At 37.5% G+C, this 21095-nt stretch overlaps 1 protein-coding gene across 4 annotated transcripts in view; it reads left to right on the top strand.

Annotated features, from left to right (window-relative positions):
• Positions 1–21095, top strand: part of Ppn (proteoglycan-like sulfated glycoprotein papilin) — an 87632-nt gene extending 66537 nt beyond the window's left edge. Inside the window, exons 24-59 of one of the 4 annotated variants that reach the window (XR_016317028.1) lie at positions 173–235; positions 447–524; positions 843–923; positions 1149–1220; positions 1358–1501; positions 1720–1930; positions 2010–2245; positions 2357–2530; positions 2932–3049; positions 3126–3412; positions 3708–3884; positions 4560–4736; positions 4993–5172; positions 5480–5650; positions 6244–6328; positions 6440–6567; positions 7096–7266; positions 7610–7733; positions 8090–8162; positions 8666–8858; positions 9682–9852; positions 10089–10212; positions 10452–10602; positions 10968–11145; positions 11653–11826; positions 13702–13921; positions 14039–14160; positions 14270–14479; positions 14975–15111; positions 15595–15742; positions 17332–17721; positions 18474–18629; positions 19059–19169; positions 19494–19590; positions 19812–20159; positions 20208–21095. Coding sequence is in view for 3 of the 4 variants with exons in the window: in XM_089706613.1 (XP_089562739.1) it covers positions 173–235; positions 447–524; positions 843–923; positions 1149–1220; positions 1358–1501; positions 1720–1930; positions 2010–2245; positions 2357–2530; positions 2932–3049; positions 3126–3412; positions 3708–3884; positions 4560–4736; positions 4993–5172; positions 5480–5650; positions 6244–6328; positions 6440–6567; positions 7096–7266; positions 7610–7733; positions 8090–8162; positions 8666–8858; positions 9682–9852; positions 10089–10212; positions 10452–10602; positions 10968–11145; positions 11653–11826; positions 13702–13921; positions 14039–14160; positions 14270–14479; positions 14975–15111; positions 15595–15742; positions 17332–17721; positions 18474–18629; positions 19059–19169; positions 19494–19590; positions 19812–19896 (5417 nt within the window). In the remaining variant the exon portion in view is untranslated. Of the gene's footprint in view, positions 1–172; positions 236–446; positions 525–842; positions 924–1148; positions 1221–1357; positions 1502–1719; positions 1931–2009; positions 2246–2356; positions 2531–2931; positions 3050–3125; positions 3413–3707; positions 3885–4559; positions 4737–4992; positions 5173–5479; positions 5651–6243; positions 6329–6439; positions 6568–7095; positions 7267–7609; positions 7734–8089; positions 8163–8665; positions 8859–9681; positions 9853–10088; positions 10213–10451; positions 10603–10967; positions 11146–11652; positions 11827–13701; positions 13922–14038; positions 14161–14269; positions 14480–14974; positions 15112–15594; positions 15743–17331; positions 17722–18473; positions 18630–19058; positions 19170–19493; positions 19591–19811 lie in introns of all 4 variants that reach the window. The other 3 variants (XM_089706613.1, XM_089706614.1, XM_089706615.1) reach the window with 3 other exon arrangements.

Here is a 21095-nt window from a genome sequence, read left to right as displayed (position 1 = left end):
AATTTATCTTTAATAATAAAATGCTTGCCGATCAATCTATAAAAGCTCATATAATTATTTTCTTGTAGAAAGTTCGATTTTGTTTTGTTATTGTTCGTCTTAAATCATTTATTTAAAGATAAAATTCATACAGCCTTAAATTATAATTAAATAATTATGCTTTACTATACAGGCAGCACAGAAAGCACAATCGAAGGAAGTTCTACATCTGAAATGTCCACGTCTGAAGGAACTGGTAAGTTGAAAATTGTTTTATTCTTAGTTTTATTTATTTAAAGACTCAATAGCTCTCTTGATTTCTTTATTTCATTGTTGTTTCGATCAAATATAAAAAAATTATCGATTCGACATTTTCAATTAAAGAAAATTTTAATTAAAATCTAACTTCACTTGCCTGGCCTGCTTATGCTTATTTTATTTACGATTATTATCATCTTTTACCTCAGGCAGCACAGAGATTACAAGCGAAGGATCAACAACTGAAGTTTCTGCAACGGAAGAAACAACATCCTCTGAAGGAACTGGTAAGATAATTCGTTCAATAATATTTTCTTTGTTTATCAAACACAACCCGAATAATAATTACTTAAGTTATATTTAAATTAGGATAAAACTATAGTTTCACAAAATAAATAAAAAACTCTTCATAATTCAATTTTATGTAAATACTAGCGGTCCGCCCCGGCTTCGCCCGTGGTACATATGAAAAATAGATGTTGGCCGATTCTCAGACTTACCCGATATGCACAGAAAATTTCATGAGAATCGGTCCACCCGTTTCGGGGGAGTATGCAGACTAACATTGTGACACGAGAATTTTATATATAAGATTGATTTAACAGGTAGCACTGAAAGTACAAGTGAAGGAATTTCAACGACTGAATTTTCTACTACAGAGGGCAGTACAGTTTCTGGAGAAACAGGTAAGTCTAATATAATCTTTAATATTATAAGTGTCTATTTATTACTATTTTTATTTACATAGATACACAATAAATATTGACATAGATACTCAGCGTACAAATGTTATCACCATACCGTATTTTCCCCCACGGAAAGTATGTAGATAGGTATCTTTAATCTTAAAGAGTGTATTACGAGTAAATAGTTATCTATAATTAATAAATATGTATTAAAATCGGATGCAGGTAGCACAGAGACCACGGCAGAAGGTGGTTCTACCACAGAAGGTGAACAAAGCACGCTTTCTGGAGGCACTAGTAAGTCAATAATTTATAAATTCGAATCTTACATAACTCTGATATAAACTTATGTTTATAAATCTTTATCGTTTATAAATTGTTTTCTTTCATTTTTAATTTATTTTATATGCTTACTCATTTGCAATTTATTTTAGCATCATGGGATTGGACCGCAACGGTTGAAGTATACACGAAGAAACCCAAGTGCAAACCAAGGAGGAAAGTTGCTAAATGCGTTAAGAGCAAATTCGGATGCTGTCCAGACAGAAAGTCACCTGCGGCCGGACCTTTCGATGAAGGTTACTTTTCTTCGTAAATAAGTCTTATTTTACATTTGGATTGATGCAAGATTATTATATCACCAGTTTTTTTCTATTTTAACCGAAAGATGGCAAATATTTTCGCCCGTGACTTGCTAATAGATTGATTTTGTAAAAACTCATCTAACACGTGGCAAAAGCAAAGTGCAGCATACAAAATACACTATTACATACAATTTCATTACATTTTATTCCAGGTTGTGCAAACCCACAAACTTGCCAAGAGACTAAATATGGATGCTGCCCTGACAGTGTCTCCCCAGCACAAGGCTATAACGACAAAGGCTGCCCCATCATGCCATGTAACCAAACTCTATACGGATGTTGCAAGTCTGATAATGTTACTGCAGCTCAAGGAAACGATGAAGAAGGATGTCCACCCCCACAACCAGCTTGCAAATCTTCTAAGTACGATCTGGTCAATGTAATAAAATGCTTTTACACGCACGCATATCTGTTCAGTATTATCACTTTCATTAATTTGTAGATTTGGATGTTGTAAGGACGATCAAACTGCGGCGAAAGGTGAAAATAAAGAAGGATGTCCTGAAACAGAACGGACTGTCAAAAATACAACAGACGTGGCTAAAGAAGAAACCGGTTGCGCGAGCACCGAATTCGGTTGTTGCTATGACAACGAGACGGATGCATCTGGACCGAATGGAGAAGGATGCCCTTGCAGTATTAGTGAATTTGGTTGCTGCCCTGATGGTATTGGTACAGGTGAATAACGCTACATATTTATTAAGTTTCAAGTTTCGATCAAATTACTATCAAAATCATACGTCATCGTCGATAGGTTATTTCTTTAACAATGGCAATATTTTTCCAAAGCTCACGGACCGAACTTGGAAGGATGTGTAATGTCATGCATCACTTCTGCATACGGCTGCTGCCCCGACGGCGAGACCCCGGCGCATGGACCGGAGCAACAGGGCTGCTGTTTACAAACTGCATTTGGATGCTGTCCAGATAATTACAAGCCCGCTGAAGGACCACACTTTGAAGGTAACAGCATTCTCATAATATTATCTAAACTATCTATACTAATATTATAAAGCTGAAGAGGCTGTTTGTTTGAACGCGCTAATCTCGGAAACTACTGGTCCGATTTGAAAAATTCTTTCGGTGTTAGATAGCTCATTTATCGAGGAAGGCTATAGGTCTATATCATCACGCTATGACCAACAGGAGTGGAGCCACGGGGGTGAAACCGCGCGGAGCAGCTAGTGTAGAATATAGAAAAAAAAATATCGACGTTTACATAGGTTCCCTACACAGATTGTTTATTACCAACTATTATAATAATTATTTTATCTTTATATTTGCATTGCACATAGTCGCTATAAAAATTCCGTTGTTATGTTCACAATTTTGCATTTTTAATGAAAGTAAAATATTATTTCCAGGTTGTGGCTGCGTGTACGCACACTTCGGTTGTTGTCCAGACAACAAGACGATAGCTCGAGGACCCAACAACGAGGGATGTGGATGTAAATACACTGAACACGGATGCTGTCCAGACAGGTAATAAATTATCTCCACGACCTAATATATTTTTGTTAAATAATTATTTGAAGTAAAATACTATTTATTTTTTTAGGCACACGACAGCTCAAGGTCCTGAATTTGAAGGCTGCGGATGTCACACGTATCAATTCGGTTGTTGTCCCGACGGAGTCACAGTGGCTACCGGACCAAACCTACAGGGCTGTTTGTGTCACGAATCCAAGTACGGATGCTGCGGGGACGAAGTCACTCCAGCGAAGGGCCGCGATGGTGCTGGCTGCGACTGCTCTACTAGTAAATACGGTTGCTGCCCAGATGGAGTCACGGAAGCAGCCGGCGAGAAGTTCCTTAATTGTACTGATGCTCCAGAAAATAAACAAGGTAGGATAGTGTTTGTGAATACCATTGTAATAACCACAAAAGCTTTTGTAAAATAAAATATTTTTTTTAAGAATTTTTACCATAAGAGAAACTTTTCTTAATTGTTTATTCTGTAAAATTCAATTTATTATATGTATAAAATTTTTATTTATCCGGATTTTTTCGGAATTTTATAGAAAATAAAAAGGAAAGAAGCATTAAATACAGAGAAATGAAAAACAAGGTTCAAATAACGATCCAGAGTTGTCATATCAAAATATATAAATTATGTTTCAATAGTATTTATTGTATTTAGCTTCGTGCTCTCTGGCGAACGACCGCGGTACGTGCAGGAACTTCTCTGTGCAGTACTATTACGACATGACGTACGGTGACTGTCTGCGCTTCTGGTACGGAGGCTGCGAGGGCAACGGCAACCGGTTCAATAGTCAGGATGAGTGCGAGGCTGTGTGCGTGCACCCATCGCCCAAAGGTCATTCATTATTATAATATATCAACAATTTTCCACTTATTAACACCTATTCTGTATTTTATATCATTATTAGTAAGTATGTACTTATGTTTGCTTTATGTATGTTTATTTTGTACATTTTATTAATGTGTTACAACTATGTATTACATCTTATCTGTGGTATTGCCTTATTTTTGCTGACCCACAATATATTGTTAAATTTCCTCTGATTGTTGGGTTGCCTGGTAGAGATAGCTACCTAGCGATAAGGCCGCCCTTTGCTGTTTCTTTTAAGTCTTGTCTTTGTTTTATGTATTTTCAAAGCAATAAAGCATTTTCATTCATTCATTCATATATTCTATTAAGTAATAGATTAATACTATAATGAACAACTTTATTTTCGGTTTCTCAACTTGATATTATAGTATTAGAATATTGGTAGGTACTTCAGAACATTTTTGAGGACTATTGGCGATTATTAAATGTAGAACATTATAATATTATGTTTTGTATTATAAAATCTGTTTGTTATCAAACAGATTTTCCACAAAGTAGCTAGTTGGTTTTAATTCTATTTTACAAAAGTTTTTGTAAGGAATATTCTTTAGAATCGGTGTCGAAGTTTTATCTATTAAACTAAATTTTTATTTTTATAATATGTATTATGTAGTTCATAATATTATTTTTAAATTACAGACGCATGTAACTTGCCAAAGGTGAAGGGCGGTTGCTCAGGCTACTTCGTGCGTTGGTACTATGACTCTGCGCGGGAGCAGTGCTCGCAGTTCGTCTTCGGCGGCTGCCTCGGCAACGCCAACAACTTCGAGTCGCTGGAGCTCTGTCAACAACATTGTGAACCTGAGAAGACTGAAGGTAATTTGTATGGAAATAATTAATAAAATACAGTAGGTCCTCTACAATAGACATAAGTCATTTATTCAGTTTCAACCGCGTCGGTTTATTGCATATTGCCACAAATTGATTATATCCAAGCAGTAAGTTTCAAAGTCGATTGTGACGCTCATTAAAAAATTATGCCTACACGTGTAGGCAGAGTTTTGCTACGGACACTTTATGATGATGATTGAGAGTATTTATTGTACGTTAATGTGTATTTAATTTCCATTAGACCAATGCAAGCAACCGATCTCGCGCGGGTCGTGCGCGGGCAACTTCCTGCGCTGGGGCTACGACGCGGGCACACGACGCTGTTCCCAGTTCATCTGGGGCGGCTGCGAGGGCAACGCCAACCGGTTCGGCTCCGAGGCCGCCTGCCTGCAGCGCTGCAACCCGCCCGGCGCTCCGCAGGGTGAGACACTTTATCCAGAACCTTATCTTTCTGTGTGTTTATGCATGAAATTTAGTAGGAAAATGTTGTCCTTTTTAATTACAAACAAAATATTCATAGGCCTGTACTACAAAAATATATCACTAGCGAGAATTTTATTTCTGATCTTTAATTTAAAAATATTAATCTTTCTTATGCTTGGTGTTTCTGGTGTCTTATGAATAACAATCTGGGTACTATCTTATCTTTCAATTTCTTGGTGTTTTGAATGCTCTAATTAATAATTTCGTTTGTGGTAACTGGTAGTACTAACCCTCCTTCCGCACAGCCGCATGCTCACTGGCACAAGACGCCGGCAACTGCTTCAAGAAGCAGCCGGCGTGGTCGTTCAGTGTGTCGGAGAACAGATGTGTGCCCTTCTATTACTCGGGCTGCGGTGGCAACGACAACCGCTTCGACTCCGAACAGGCCTGCTCTGAATCCTGCCCTAGTGAATATGGTAATTACATCTACATGACCAAGTTCTTTTACAGTTCCCGTTGTCCTAGCTAATAAATCTACAGATCCGATAGACCAGATATACAGGGAGAAACGTTTTCATGGAAACTTCAGAAAGGTAGGAAGTGGAAGATTTGTATTTAATTACTCGATTTTTCCAATTTCTTCTCGCCAGAACATCACGTGGTTTAATAATGTTCTTCACTAAATCTTCGAATGTAAAGGTATGTTATTATGTTTATTACTGGACGTTCATCTTTTATTAACGCTTTGTGGTGTGAGTAAATAATAATAATTAATACGATATTGGGGTAAATATTTGCTTTGCATTGGTTTTAATTTTAATTGTAAATGGCGTGACTTGGTAATTTACGGAATGCTAAGTAGTTAGAAATAATTCTGTCTTCATCTTAATATTCTCAACTTCGCATGCTTCTATCGTTCTTGTCTTAGATTTTTTGTGGCTTATAATTACTTAAAAGAGTTAAAGATGTAGTGTAAATAGCGTATCTCTATTTCACCTACGTTATGTATACATATTTATCACTTCATTAAATAATTCTTTAATATTTAATTACATTTCTACATTTCTAGTACAAGAAATATGCACACTGCCTGCTCTCACTGGTGAATGCGCCGATTATACTCAACGTTGGTTCTTCGATACCGCCAAGAGGAGGTAATATATTTGAAACATTTGTTCAATCTCTGCATCTTAATTCTTAACAATATAATAACAAATTTGCAAATTTTGGAGATGTATACTTTAATAAGAGCTTCCTTAACTTAGGTGTCGTCAATTCTACTACGGTGGCTGTGGAGGCAATGCTAACAACTTCGCCAGCGAGTGGGAGTGCGAAAACCGCTGCTCAGAACAGATCCTCACCACCACTGTGCAACCTGCAATCCATCCGTCCGGTAATATTCCTGATCACTTTGTTATGATTCTCGACATGTATCTCGACAAGTTCTATGGAAGTAGTTATAGCGTCGTATATTTAGTGAAACTTACAGTAGTCACTTTTAATGCTACTCAGTATAGTTATATTTAACTTTACTGTTAAGAAGAAAGTAGAAGTTCGTAAAATTGATAGATTGATCTCTAGAACTGAACGGAACAACTTTAATGTTAAAGAAATCAGTTATTCAACAGTAGCAAGAGCGTTTAGAAAAGTTTACTAACGTAGGTACATAAGCAAAATGACTTCCTATCTTTCCAACCCTTTATAAAGCACTAAAAAAAGACGGGTTGCACTCCGGGAGTGCCAGCAGAAGTGAAAACTTGATTATTAACGTTGAGCATGTTTGATATTTTGGAATGGTATCCGTCTTACGCTTTTTCGATCAGGTCACGTGTCCTGACGCGAGTTTAAGATTTTATACCCATTACAGAAAAAGTGCTCAACGCCGCTAAAGAAGTTTTCACTTCAATATTGAATTCTCCAGAGTTCTGTTTCCTGGAACTGGACCCGGGCCCATGCACGCAGCGGGAGGCGCGCTGGGGCTACTCGGCGGCGCGCGGCGCCTGCCTGCCCTTCCAGTACGGCGGCTGCGGCGGCAACAGGAACAACTTCCCCAGCCTCGAGTACTGCCAGTACTATTGTGCGACTACGCAAGGTTCGTGTTATGCACTTATGTGATGATTTTTCCTATTGAAGCGTTATAGATGTAACCACTGCTGGTCATAGGGAGGAGCCAAAGATAAATGAAACTATACCATCAGTCATCACACACCATCTGCTACTACATTTAGATTTATATACTGCAGTTTTATTAGCCAATGTCTATTTAGGTACCAACGTTTATCTTCTTTGGATAAAATACGAATTTCTAAAATTTCTCTTGCGTTTGTTTTTATGCGAGTATTAAGTTAAAATGAAAGTCTTTTTAAGGATTTAAAACTTCCAATAAATTCCAGTTTCTAAAGCTTATATAATGAAATAATATGAATTAATTGCAGACGTTTGCCAATTACCAATGATGTCGGGTCCATGCGAAGGCTCACAGATGCGCTGGTTCTACGATGCTGCGTCTGACTCCTGTAGCCAGTTCACTTATGGCGGCTGCGAGGGCAACGATAATAGGCGAGTCTATATAACTTTTCCCTTATTGTTACTTATTCAGTAAAAAGTAGCAATAAAACATATTTTTAACTTGTTTCTCAAAAGAAATATTTATTTATTTATTTATTACTTTATTCCTCTTAAAAATTACAAATTGAGACTTAATCTAGGATACATTGTACCTAACAAACGGCGGCCTTATCGCTAAATAGCGATTTCTTCCAGACAACCGGTTGTACAGAGAGATATTAATAGTGACATGGTTAACTAAAAGTAACATACATCTCCTATAATGACTATATTTTTGTGTGTATGTTTGAAAGTTTAATCATTATAGCTTTATAGCAAGTAACACCTCAACGTTTTTATTGTCACAGGTTCGAAACTAGAGATGAATGTGAGCGTCGCTGCAGAACTGGCGCAGCACCAAGCACTACAACCGCCGCTCCGGTATGTTTATTAAAAAAGATACTTAAAATAAATTATGCTATTCATATTTATCTACAAAGATTCGAGTTCGAGTTTAGCAGACATGTGTTGGAAATTTTTACTCTGATCAAACGTGAAACTAACTAATTTCGATAGGTTGCCAGACCTTAAAAAAATGACTACAATCACTATCTTCCCTGCGTACTATATTCACCATTTGATTAATGAGTTTTCCAACATTTTTGGGACCATCACAAACTTTGATAACACAAAAACACACCCATTATTTATTATGCATATTATTTATTTATTTATTTATTAAAAAGGTTCATCACCAGTTGTTACATATATGTATCATTCACGTAAAACAGTAACAATAGGATTTACACATTATTATGCACAACTATTACAGATGAATACTACATTCACAGAAATTAAATTATAATTATTTATATCAAGGTACTCATCATTATTTATTATGCATGAGCATTAAAATTTATATCAAGGTACTCATATTCCCTTAGAGCATACGCAGCGAATGCGAAGTGCTACCAGAGCTGGAGGAGTGCGAGGAGGCGGGTGACGTCTGGTACCTGAGGCCGGGCGTGGGCTGCGTGGCGCACCGCAACGCGCCGAGCGGCCGCGCGTGCCGGCACGTCGCCGTCTGGGACTCGCAGGAGGAGTGCGAGCGCTTCTGCGGCTCCTTCCAGGGACTCGGTATGCTCTTAGTGATCGAATTATTGTTCGTTTATTGATAGTTGTACACTGATGAGTTTCATGTACGGAGTGAGATGTGGACAGATTAATTGGGATAATGTCATGAGTTTCATAAATGTATACGGCGGTGATGGTAAACTGATTTATCAAACACGCTATCGGCCAGAAATTGATAACTGACTGGCTATGTCGCGTTAGTGTATCGTAAACTTACATTGTAACTCTTGATACGATTAATTTAGCAATATAGATATTTTGTATTTTTGAAGTGAAACTTCTTTATCGGGGTTGGAAAAATTAGTGTAACATTTTTTCGTTACGCGTGACATTTTTCCGTTACGCGCCATCTTTTTCTTATCCCTACCACGCGTGATTGGACCGACGTATTTCTGTAAAGTTGCATATAGTAAAATATTTTTTGAAAAATGAGGTCATAAAGAAGTTTCACTTCTTACGTGTGTACACTAGTATACGCACACATTTTTTTTCAAATAGCATTACTTGCCTATGCGTCAAAAGAGCCTATGCGTCTCTCAAGGGCCGGCAAAACAATCGCAAGGGTACCTAGGTAACGTTGCAATTGCTATGGGCGGCGGTGAACACCTTACATCAAGTGTACCGCCCGCTCCTTTGCCGGTTGTAGTAATAAAAAAAAAAAAAAAAAAACTTGCATGTTGTCAAATACCATGTTTTTAACAAAACTCGAATCAAATATTCCAGATTATGATAAATAAAGACGTGTTAATACTCCATATTATTGTACATTCGTTTCAAATTATTATTACTTATAGTTGACGGTTGTTAACAAAGTTTTTGTGTCCAGACGTGTGCCGGTACCCCATGGACCCGGGCCCGTGCCGCGAGGCGGTCCCCAAGATATACTACGACGCGGCGACGGACCGCTGCCTGCCGTTCTCGTACGGCGGCTGCGGCGGCGGACCCAACCGCTTCTCCACTGAGCAGGAGTGTGAGGGCGTGTGCAGACCTAATTCTGGTTTGTACCCTTTAAATTATCTATTTAATTCCCACTACCTTATCAAAGCTATTTTCTTAGTTGCAGTTTTGTAAAGCCTGTTTGAAAAAGAAATAAAAATCTCAAAAAATACCCGAATTCGCTTCCTGTTTAGACAGCTAGAGTAAATGCCGTCTATATCTTATAGTCAGAAATTTTCCAAATACATATTTTGTAAATAGAATTGAATATAAAAAACGTAATTGCCTATTGTTTAGATCCATGCCAGCTAGAGGCCGAGCCGGGTAACTGTTTGGGCAACGAGCAAATGTGGTACTACAATATGTACAGGAAGCAATGCTTGCAGTTTTCGTACAGCGGTTGCAATGGAAATGAAAATAGGTCTGTTCTACTTACACATTTTTCTGAATCATCAACTGAAAGATTTTCAATAAAATGAAAATATGAAATCTAACCTGAACAAAAAATAAATAGATTGTAAGAAGCCTTTCGACTTGAGGTCTTCGCCTTATTTGTTTTTCATAAAGTAAGTCTTAAATATTTAATAAGTTTTATGATTCTAGGATGAACTATAATAACTCCATGAACTATAATATCTAAAAATATGAATTTGTGACCAGATTCGCGACCCAAGCTGAATGCGAGAACCGCTGCTTAGCCACCACACACACGGCCATTCCGATCACGAACGCGACCACAACAACGACCACGACCACGACTACGACCACGACCATGGCTCCAACTCCATCTGGATCTTTAGAAAACAGATTCGTTAGTATACTGACTTAGTACTTACTGTATTATTTGACTTAATAATTTAGTACGTGACATTCATTTGGTTGCATTTTTTGGTTATGTTTTAAATATATTACCTATAGATAAAAATATGTTTAAAACATTTACCTACTATCTATATGTACTAATGAACTTTATACAAAATGTATATGAATTATGATATAGGTATTTACCTTCATTGTAAAGTCGGTTGAAGAACGAGTCGCAGTACATATTCTAATTTTTTATTTATAAATTATCTGCTAATTAGTTATTTCATTTAAGTGTAATCTATCGCGTTGTTTTTTTAAATGGCATAAATTTCTTTCTTTCTTATTAAACTAAAAAATGCCTACAAACAGAACGTCGAGTGCAGCACGCCCGCGTCGCTGGCGCCGTGCGGCCGCAACGTGTCCGCGTACTACTTCGACGAGCGCACGCAGGCGTGCGTGGTCGGCGACATGGGCGCGTGCGGGCTGAGCAACGCGTACCGCTCGGAGGAGGAGTGCGAGCGGCGCTGTGGGGCCTTCCGCGGACTCGGTGAGACGCAATATATTAATATAGACGTGACAACGTCTTATAATTCGATAGAGCCGGCTGCACGCACGAAAAAACATAACTCATGCGGCGTTACCTCGCTCTGAGGCGTTCCATGTAAAGCTTGAAGTGCAAGCGAGAGCGCGGAACGAGCGACAAAGAAGCACAATCGGACGTTGACACGTTCGACTATCGTCAGTAATCCGACTTTACAGACAACCAATTTTTTCAATATAATTAATAATATTAACAATGTTTTTGGTTACTAAAATTGTGTACAATGTAATGAAATAGTGGAGCTATGAGAAACTGGTATGTGGCTACGGAAAGCATTGATTAAACTATATTTCATACGAGAGTTGATTCTACTTCTACAAATTAAGATCCAACCCGAAATATTTTGAATGAATGTAGGTCTAGAAAGTCTTCACTCACACAAAAGGTCACTAGTGAAACTGATATAATAAAGGACCTTCTTAAACTTGCAACTAAACATGACTTCTTCTACAGACGTGTGCAATTCGCACCTCGACCCTGGCCCATGCATTCACGCGATCGAAAAAATATACTGGGACCCGACGACGGGCCGCTGTCTGCCCTTCGCGTACGGCGGATGCCTCGGCGGACCCAACCGCTTCTCCTCATACGAGGAGTGCCAGGAGGTCTGCGGGGACTCTGGACCAGGTATGTTCTATTTCCCACTTTCTAGAACACGCTCCTTAGCTTTTGCTAGCAGAAACCTATATTACTTAATGCTTGGTCTTGGGAAAGAGGTAGTAGAGTAGTAGAATAGTTTTGCATAATTGCATCCAACTGTACCCACCTATATAAACATAATGACTAAGCTTTAATGAAATTGCAAGACTAGACATTTTACAAACTGATTATAATATGATTAATTCTGCTATAAATGCCAATTGTAGCCTTCTTAGAAAAGTAAGATTCTAACGAAGATGCACTTTTCTATACATAACCAGGTAATATTATAACATATAGCAAAAATCTGCTAATTACCAAATTTAGGTAGGACAAAAATATATTAACACAAGCTGTTCCTAATCCGAGTTGTACTTGCAGAAATATACCTTATTAGTAAACAAATGACTCCACTACACTTAATCGGTAGAATAGCATCTTGGCATATCCACTAAACCCGAATACCTACGATTTTAATAAGAGATTATGGCATAGACTAACATTAACATAATATAGAGTTAGGATAAGGCTTGTGTACTAACGTGGTGCCGGTCGCGGGTAGAGCGCGCGTGCCTGGAGGCGGTGTCTTCGGGCGCGGCGTGCGCGCGGGGCGGGGGGGCGCAGCGCCGCTGGCACTACCGCGCCGGGGACTGTGTCGCGTTCGTGTTCGCGGGCTGCGGCGGCACCGCCAACAACTTCCGCTCCTACGAGGAGTGCGTCCGCCGCTGTATACCGCCACTCGGTACTGACGCACCACGCTGACATGCTATCGGACGCAACTTTATCGCTTTCTTTTGTTTTTTTTTCAGTCATCACAAGAAATAACTAGAATACATGCCTACATTGTTTTATGTTTCAAACTCAAACTCAAACTCAAACATTTATTTATTCAATTAGACTTCTTCTAGAAGCACTTTTGAAACGTCATTAGGTACATATTTTTAACATTTACCAGTTTGAGCTGTTTTGTATCTAGCGGATTAATGCTCGAACAAGACTTCCATATTTTGTAATACATACAAATACGGAAGGCAGGCAACAACCGGACATACGAAATATACCAACCAATCCATTAATATTTTATATTAATCTTATGTCAAAACTTATGTCATTAACACATTTCATAGTTGCTATAAGTGTAGAAAAGAAAATACGGCACACGTGTAAAATAATAAAAATAAATACGAACTCTATAATTTAAAATAAAGAACCTATAAGTACAATTTAAGTTTCGAGAGATAAATGTAGCGTCCGATATAAACAATATTAGAATACACTGACGTACCTGCTTTTAGATGATTCGGAGAATTATGTTTCATAAATATTAAACAAACATTCACTTATGCTAAAAAATATTATTTAATTCATTTACATTTAAAATATAATATGTACGTCAGTGAATTTGAAGACAAAAAAAGCTAAACGTGCATGAATTTAAGCTTATGTTGAGTTAATAATATGTTTCAACATCAAAAATTGCCTGTTTATTGATCATGATACAATTTTATTTTATGCTTTGCACTGCTTTTAACCCATATAGTCTTACCAACTAAATATTTACCTAGTAAATTATTCAAAATTTCTGAGTATCGTGAATGGGAAGCGGTCAATGTGGCCAATACACACTAATTTGTTGGCATGAATACATGCCATATTTCGAATTTGTTGGACTTTGTTATTTGTAATTTACTTTTAATTTGACTGTTAATGTTGTAAATTATGATCGATTTTATATGTAGAGGTATAGTTGTTGTGGTCATGAATTGGTTTATCTGTACGTGAAATGAATTGGTATGCGTAACGTTGTTCTGTGTAAAGTACCGAAAATACTTCATTATTAACAACATTATATTCGCAACGCAGAGAACAACGAAGTTGTGCCAGTCGACTGTTCCGAGGCCCTCGCGTCATGTACGTTCTTACGTTGCGAGTTCGGCGTGCAGCGGTCGCGTGACGCGTCCGGCTGCGAGCGCTGCTCGTGCGTCACGCGCGAGGCGAACTGCGCGCCGCTGCGGCAGGAGTGCGACACGCTGCAGTGCGCGTACGGCATCGATTGGTTCGATGATGCTGATGGCTGCAGGAGGTTAGTTACATTACGAACAAAATTTTCATGTATAGTGTTGCTGGTATGGTTTATTTAAATTGATGATGGTTGATCTGTTTTCTTGATGAGATTTAAAATTGATGATATTTCTGACAGATGCCGCTGTTTCGAACATCCTTGCGCGAAAAAACAATGTTCTGAGGGAGAACGCTGCGTGGCTTCAACGTACAGAGATCCTATAACACAAGAAGCTGCTTATTCTGCTGACTGTAGAGTCGGTAAGTACACGTGCTCTTATACTTCTGAAGTAATAAATCTTATGAAGAACGAACTTAAAACCGACTTGAAGACAAAGTCACTGTAATTAATCGTAAACGTGTGTTGCAGAAAACAAGCCAGGTTCATGTCCAGTGGACGTCCCAACCACGGTAACAGAGGGCCCGTGCCGGCACGAGTGCAACGACGACGCGGACTGCATCGGCGCGGGCAAGTGCTGCGAGCGCGCGTGCAGCCGCGTGTGCGCGCCGCCCGCCGCGCGCGCCGAGCCCGCGCCCGCCACCGAGACGAGCTTCACGCCGCGCACGCCTTACGTACCTGGTGCGTTTTTGTGATATAATGATTTTATTTAGTGCAGATCGATATTGTTTACATGATGATGTTGTAGAAAAACTTACTAATTGTTAATTTGTTAGGTTTGTTAGTACATTCGATAGATGTAGTAACTTATGTACTATTTTCCTTTAATTGTTTTAAATATTTGCAATCACTGTAAAATTTGTTATGGTACATAAAATTGTTAAATAAATAAATAACTTTAGTTATTCATAACATTTTTTTTCCATTCATAAGACACAAAATACATTAAGTTCTATTAAAAGTAGTTCAGTTACAGAACAATTTGTTATCTGAAAGTTTCTCTTCAACTCAGACTCAAACATTTATTTATTCAATTAGACTTCTTTTAGAAGCACTTTCGAATCGTCATTACATATTTTTAACATTTACAAACATTAATAATTATGAAATTTAGAATATTCCTTTCATACTACAGACAATTCATCCTATATAATAATAATAATATTGTGTGTGCAGAGCTGCCGCACGCGCCGGTGGCGAGCGAGCAGGCGGAGCCCGAGGTGCGCGCGGCGGAGGGCGGCACGGCCACGCTGCGCTGTCTGTTCCACGGGAACCCGCCGCCCAAGATCACCTGGCGCCGCGGGGAGATCACGGTATGTACCATGTCAACTTTATACGATTGCTTCATAGCAGTTTCCATTTTTAGTCAAATTTCCAGGATTAGTACATGACTCTTTATTTTCTAGCTTTTTAGTACATATCGATATTTCTGAAATTGCGATTCATTGAGCTGTAAAATGTATGTACATGGAAAAAAGATGTGTGAAAAACTTCCGTAAAATTTTCTATTATAAGCTACGATTTCATTCCAATATAAATTAGGAATGTTGTAGCCCCGAGTGGTAAGCTCGGAATTCGGATACGAAACATAAATGTGAACATATTATCTGAAGTTAAATGAAGATAAGCCACCTGGCCGGCTGCAGCATTTCCAGGTCTACAAATTTAAACAATATCAGTGAAATTTATATTAAGTATATACGTGGCAGAGCTACAGTGTCACTTAAAATAGACATAGATTATATACATCATGAATAAAAGGTATACGGTTAGCTATCATGTCCCAATTGCGTCAGATCGACGGCGACGTGGGCCGCTACCGGCTGCTGTCGGACGGCGCGCTCGAAGTAGTGTCGCTGTACCGCAACGACTCCGGCGTCTACATCTGCGTCGCGGCCAACTCGCTCGGCGTCGCACAGCAGGAGGTCTACCTGCATGTTGATGGTGAGTGATATACTGTAATGCATTGGACTGCGGTAGAGTCACGTAGTTGATTGGAGTGATGCTACTGTTTGGTGGTAGTTTGGATCATTAATTTATTATATTTACCTATAATTTAAAACAAATACGATGTCAATATTTTACTAAACGAGCGATGCATTTGTCTCTTATTTTGATGAATTATAAATTATAATATCCATTTAGATACATAAATTAATCAGTTATCAGTACCATCGCTTTTTATGCGCACGGGTTTTGGTTTAATCTCTTTGCACAATTTCTATTCTATTCTTTCCTATCTCATAACTCTCAATTTCCAATTTTATTTAGTTCCGAACGGCAGATGTCACAATGAGTAATAACGTTATCTTCGTACAATACTCTACTAATGATCGGTGCAGTGCGCCTAACGACTCGCGTGCTAACAACCTATAATGACATAATATTGTTGATAAAATACCAATGGCAAAATGTTGCAACTCTAATATTTATATAAATATTTCACAAATTTTCAGCAAATTCACAAATTTTCTGAATAAAAAAATGCCTCAAATATCATGTTATACCAAAAGGTTATAAAAAACAACTGTAGAGTAATCAGTACGGTAGGTACCTATGAGGGTAATTGTGGATGACGAGGTGAGGTCAGAAAATATGAATGATATTATTATAAAAGCTCGATCGATTTACTCTGAAGTGGAATTTATAATTTCCGAAATACCTCACGCAATTTACTAGTCCACTATACAAGAAATAAGTCTGATAGAAGCAATTTATAAAAAGAAAAAAGCTAACATATTCCTACATTAGCAAAACAGATGTTTCTTCATTAATTAATCAACAAATAAGTAATAACATGCATTCTTAACAGAAACAATTCCGCCAATAGCCCGTTCCCTAAACATTATAACATTAGCCAGATGTTTTATAAATAAATTACGGATTTACAAGTTGCAACACTTTGCCAGTAATGTTTAACATTTGGCGGTGTGTGTTAGTGACTAGCGCCAGTCGGGTCCGCCCCTTACCGCCGTCACGATGCTCCTTGTGGCACTCACCGTTCTCACGTGCGCGTACGCATCCCAAGGTTGATTAACATGCTTGATTTTTGTTTTGGATTTCCTTTGGTTTTGTAAAAAATGGTTTAATTTAAATCTCTTTTTGTTATAATTAAACTAGTGCTGATAGACCTATGATAAAATTTGTCGATTTGATATTTTTTTTCGTAATGCAAATATTATCTTGATTTTACTTTCTGAATCACCTTTAAAAAGTAATATTTTTAGATTTTTTCTCTACATTAACCTTAATTACTTAATAAACATATTGTTATCTTACATAGGAAATCCAAAACAATCAATTAAGATGATAACATGGTTTTAATTTGGTTCAGTAGATCATTAACATAAGAGTTTGTGGAATGCGGTAGCAATGCTCTATTTATATATTTAAATTAACTCATTCCATTTACGTAAACTACATTTGTTGATGTTATGCGCTTATAACATCAACCATGGAAGCTCGTTACGTAGTTCGAATTCCTTCCACAAACTCGCGTAGAGTAGTTAGTATCTAACAACCCCGCACAATAGATCCAGTGAGAGGGCCCGCCGGGATCGCGGGCGTGCCCAACACGATCATCGTGGGCACGATCGGGCGCCCGCTCAACGTGCGCTGCCTCGCGTTCGGCTACCCCAAGCCGACGATCTATTGGTACAGAGGACGCAACGGGCCGATGGTGCCGTACAGTAGCTCGCTATACGAGGCGAGGGAAAACGTGTTGCAAATACGCAAGTTGAGCGTGGAGACGCTGGGAGAGTACCTGTGCCAAGCGTACAACGGGATCGGGAAGCCGGCGGAATGGACGTTCTCGGTGACGTCATACGAGGAGGGCGCTTCGCCGCCGCCTCGCACTGAGGCCACAGCGCCCACCGCGCCCACCGCGCCGCCCACCACTGAGATACAAGTACCCGTCTACACTGGTGAGGGATAACGCCTGCATGTACTGCCTTGCATGATTTGCATGAATCTGCTTCTTTTGATTACACTTACCTTTTTACCTGTCTTGTTATGTATGGGTGATGGAATGTTATAAAATGATACCTTGCCAATGATTACGATGATTTGAAAGTTATTCTTGATTGCAAATATTTCTGAATTTAAGCTATCGTTATAGTTTATATTCCTTAAATACATTTAAACCGCGCGCTTTGATAAATATTTGAGCTGCCTAAGATTGCAGCTCTATCAAAAATAATCTGGGAATGAATGAACATAATTTGTTCTCAGGTTTGATTTGTATAAATGTCCATTAATGTATGTAAAAATTAAATACCTATCCCAATATATAAAATTTGTTGTGTCGTTCTTGTATTCATTTTACTGATCATCTATTGCAAGTGTGTTGAGTAACATTTTTTCAGTTTCAAAATCTTTCTTAAATTATTCCAACATAAAACGATACTCACAGTCAAATATTTATTTGAAAGTGCTGTCTATAAAAGTTTATTTTTACCGCCTTTACTTCTTAATGCCTAAACAGGTTGAAAATTACAATTAATAATAAAAAAATAAATAAAAAATGAAATGTCTTCGTTACTGTTTTATTTTTATAATCATCACTTCCCTATGTTCTTAAAGCATCTCACACAGCAGGCATAAATATCCCCAAGAAATATAAAAACTCTACCAAAAAAAGCTTAGAACATCCATTTAACAAGTCCCACACAAACAGTGCCGGTAACGACGCGTATCCGCATGGAGGCGACGCGCGTGCACGCGGGCGCCGCGTTCAGCGTGCCGTGCGAGGTGGACGGCTACCCCGTGCCGGACGTCAGCTGGACCAAGGACGCACAGCTGCTCACGTCCAACGATCGGATACAAGTCACCGGTATTCAACTCTAAATATTATTTGTTTGGTTTTCCAGGAATGATGATACCTACACATTTTCGATTTAACTACTACCTATGACTAGTAGAATAATTTAATCAACTTTGTCAGCATATTAATTTAACAGGGACCACTATAATAACTTACGTTAATTAAATTAACGTACTTTTCTGTTTTTAACTGATATCCTTGAGTATTTTGGAAAATTAGTCATTCTAGTGTAAATCTTTTCTCATTTTACAATAATTATTTATAATATGTACCTCATAGCTTCCATTGAGTTCTAGATTTATTCAGCTTCATTAAGCTGCAGATAACTCTAGTAGACGTAAACATAATAGCAGAATATATAAGCGAGAAGTACGAAGAAAATATTATTCATCAAATAAACAAAATCATCAATTGTAATGTATATTTTGAATACCGCAGAGGCTCGCCTGACGATATCGCACGCAAGCACGAATGACAGCGGCTTGTACAGCTGCGAGGCGGCCAACGCCTACTCGTCACACTCTTCCACTGTTCAGATCACCGTTGAAGGTAATGTATCTTTGTAAACCTCTTGTGTTTAGCTTTGTTCAAAATTTCTGCTTCATTAAAAAAAAAAAAATAATAAATATAACTCAATTCTTTATTGAAGGGGAACAGAACTGTCTTTATTTTCTTTAGGACTCGTTCTTACACTTACATAACTATATAGTATTTTGAGCTTGTTATGGTTTTATCTTTTTCCAAGTCATAATGCGAAAATGAAAATTTATTGTCCAACAAAATTGGTTATCAGTTACTGGTATATTCATGAGTAGGTAATAATATAGGTATAGTATTATATTATCTGTGGTATTACATATAAAGTGTTTGCAGGTCTGTACATCCCGCCCACGTGCAAGGACAACCCGTACTTCGCCGACTGCAGCCTCATCGTCCTCAGTAACTACTGCAACCATAAATATTACTCAAGGTATATATCTCCATCAATAATCCCCCTCTATGAATTTTCCTATAATTATATGTATTTTTTTTTATCTTTACCGTAAATTTATTTTTTACAAATTCGTTAAATTTATAACATGATTCACTTATGGATTACTAAGCAAGAAAACAAGGCAATAAAAATTCTTAAAGTAATTTAAAAACTATAATTTAGAAATGTATTATTTATAAATCTCAAATATATTTCAGGTTCTGCTGCAAGTCATGTGTAGAAGCTGGTCAGCTCGATCCCATGGAGTTAGACATGCAGTCCAACTTGGTCGACCGGCAGTAGGGACTGAGGACGCATAGAAATAGATATATCTTTAAATAGATACGAACTTCAATGTAACAAACACACACCAAAATCCCAAATTCGATAGTAATGTAGTGTATAAACAATTGAAAATTCATAATAATTTGGTTCTTAGCTTGACGCATAGTTAAAATGAAGTAACGTAAATATATCTAAAGAAAGCAATATATCCACTGAACACTTATCTATTGCGAAAAGCATAAGTCTCGCCTTCAACAAAAACAGGAAGTAGACAGTAATTTGTTACCTTTAATCCACATGTAAACGGAAGAAGTAAAGACCCAAAACAGAGAGATTATATCGTACTTAATGTGAGTCATAAAAATTATAAACTCAATATAAATAAAATCATTATTTGCACATTGTAATAAATTTCTCTCGTGTTTATTTGTTCTATCGGAATTTCTTTCTTTATGAATTGACCCGTTAAAGGTCTTCTAAAATATAAGATAATCAGAAAAATATTTGTTGTCTTTGTTGCGAATATTGTTGTATTTTAGCAAAGCTAGAGGAAATTTTCAATTGCAAAACAGTTACATAGTGCCATAATCAAGATGTTATTTACAATAATAAGTTCATTATGAGTAGGATTGAACCCAGTTCTAAGTTATTTTGTTTGTTCTCCATACTGCTTAAGATCTGTAACTTGTTTTTACTTATAAACACTAACCCTATCTTCTCCATTCCAGTTTTTATCGAATGCCTAACCTTTATAAATTAACAAAACATAAACACAACTACGTATGTATTACACGTGGAATGTTACAGACAGCATTACCAATAGACTTAATATTGTAGATAGATTAATTTTATGTAAATAATTACTTACGTCACAACTAGGTAATACTCGTATAATAATTCAGTCACAAATATAGAGCCTAAGACGAAACTTTATACTTTGTGTTTCAAGAATAACGTACAATAAATATACTTAGTATTTTTATACATGAAACAGAAATTTTCGACGTATTTAATCCAAATTGTGCAATAAGTCAAACGTAAGGCATGTATGAAGTACTACATGTAGTGCTAGAATGAATTATTTATTTCATGTGTTAATGAAATGCATAATGTTTCATAGCAATAATTTAATGTAACTGTGAGTCATAATAAACTTTTTAAGGCATTTTTATAATGTTACAGTGTAAATATATCAACAATAAATTTTATAAGTGCTA

This window comes from Colias philodice, chromosome 18 (assembly GCF_061535455.1).
Source record: "Colias philodice isolate Cphi_HAF_F1 chromosome 18, ilColPhil1 Martin Lab GWU primary, whole genome shotgun sequence".
NCBI lineage: Eukaryota > Metazoa > Arthropoda > Insecta > Lepidoptera > Pieridae > Colias > Colias philodice.
Note: the sequence above shows the minus strand (reverse complement) of the source record. Positions and strands in the feature narration are given on the sequence as shown.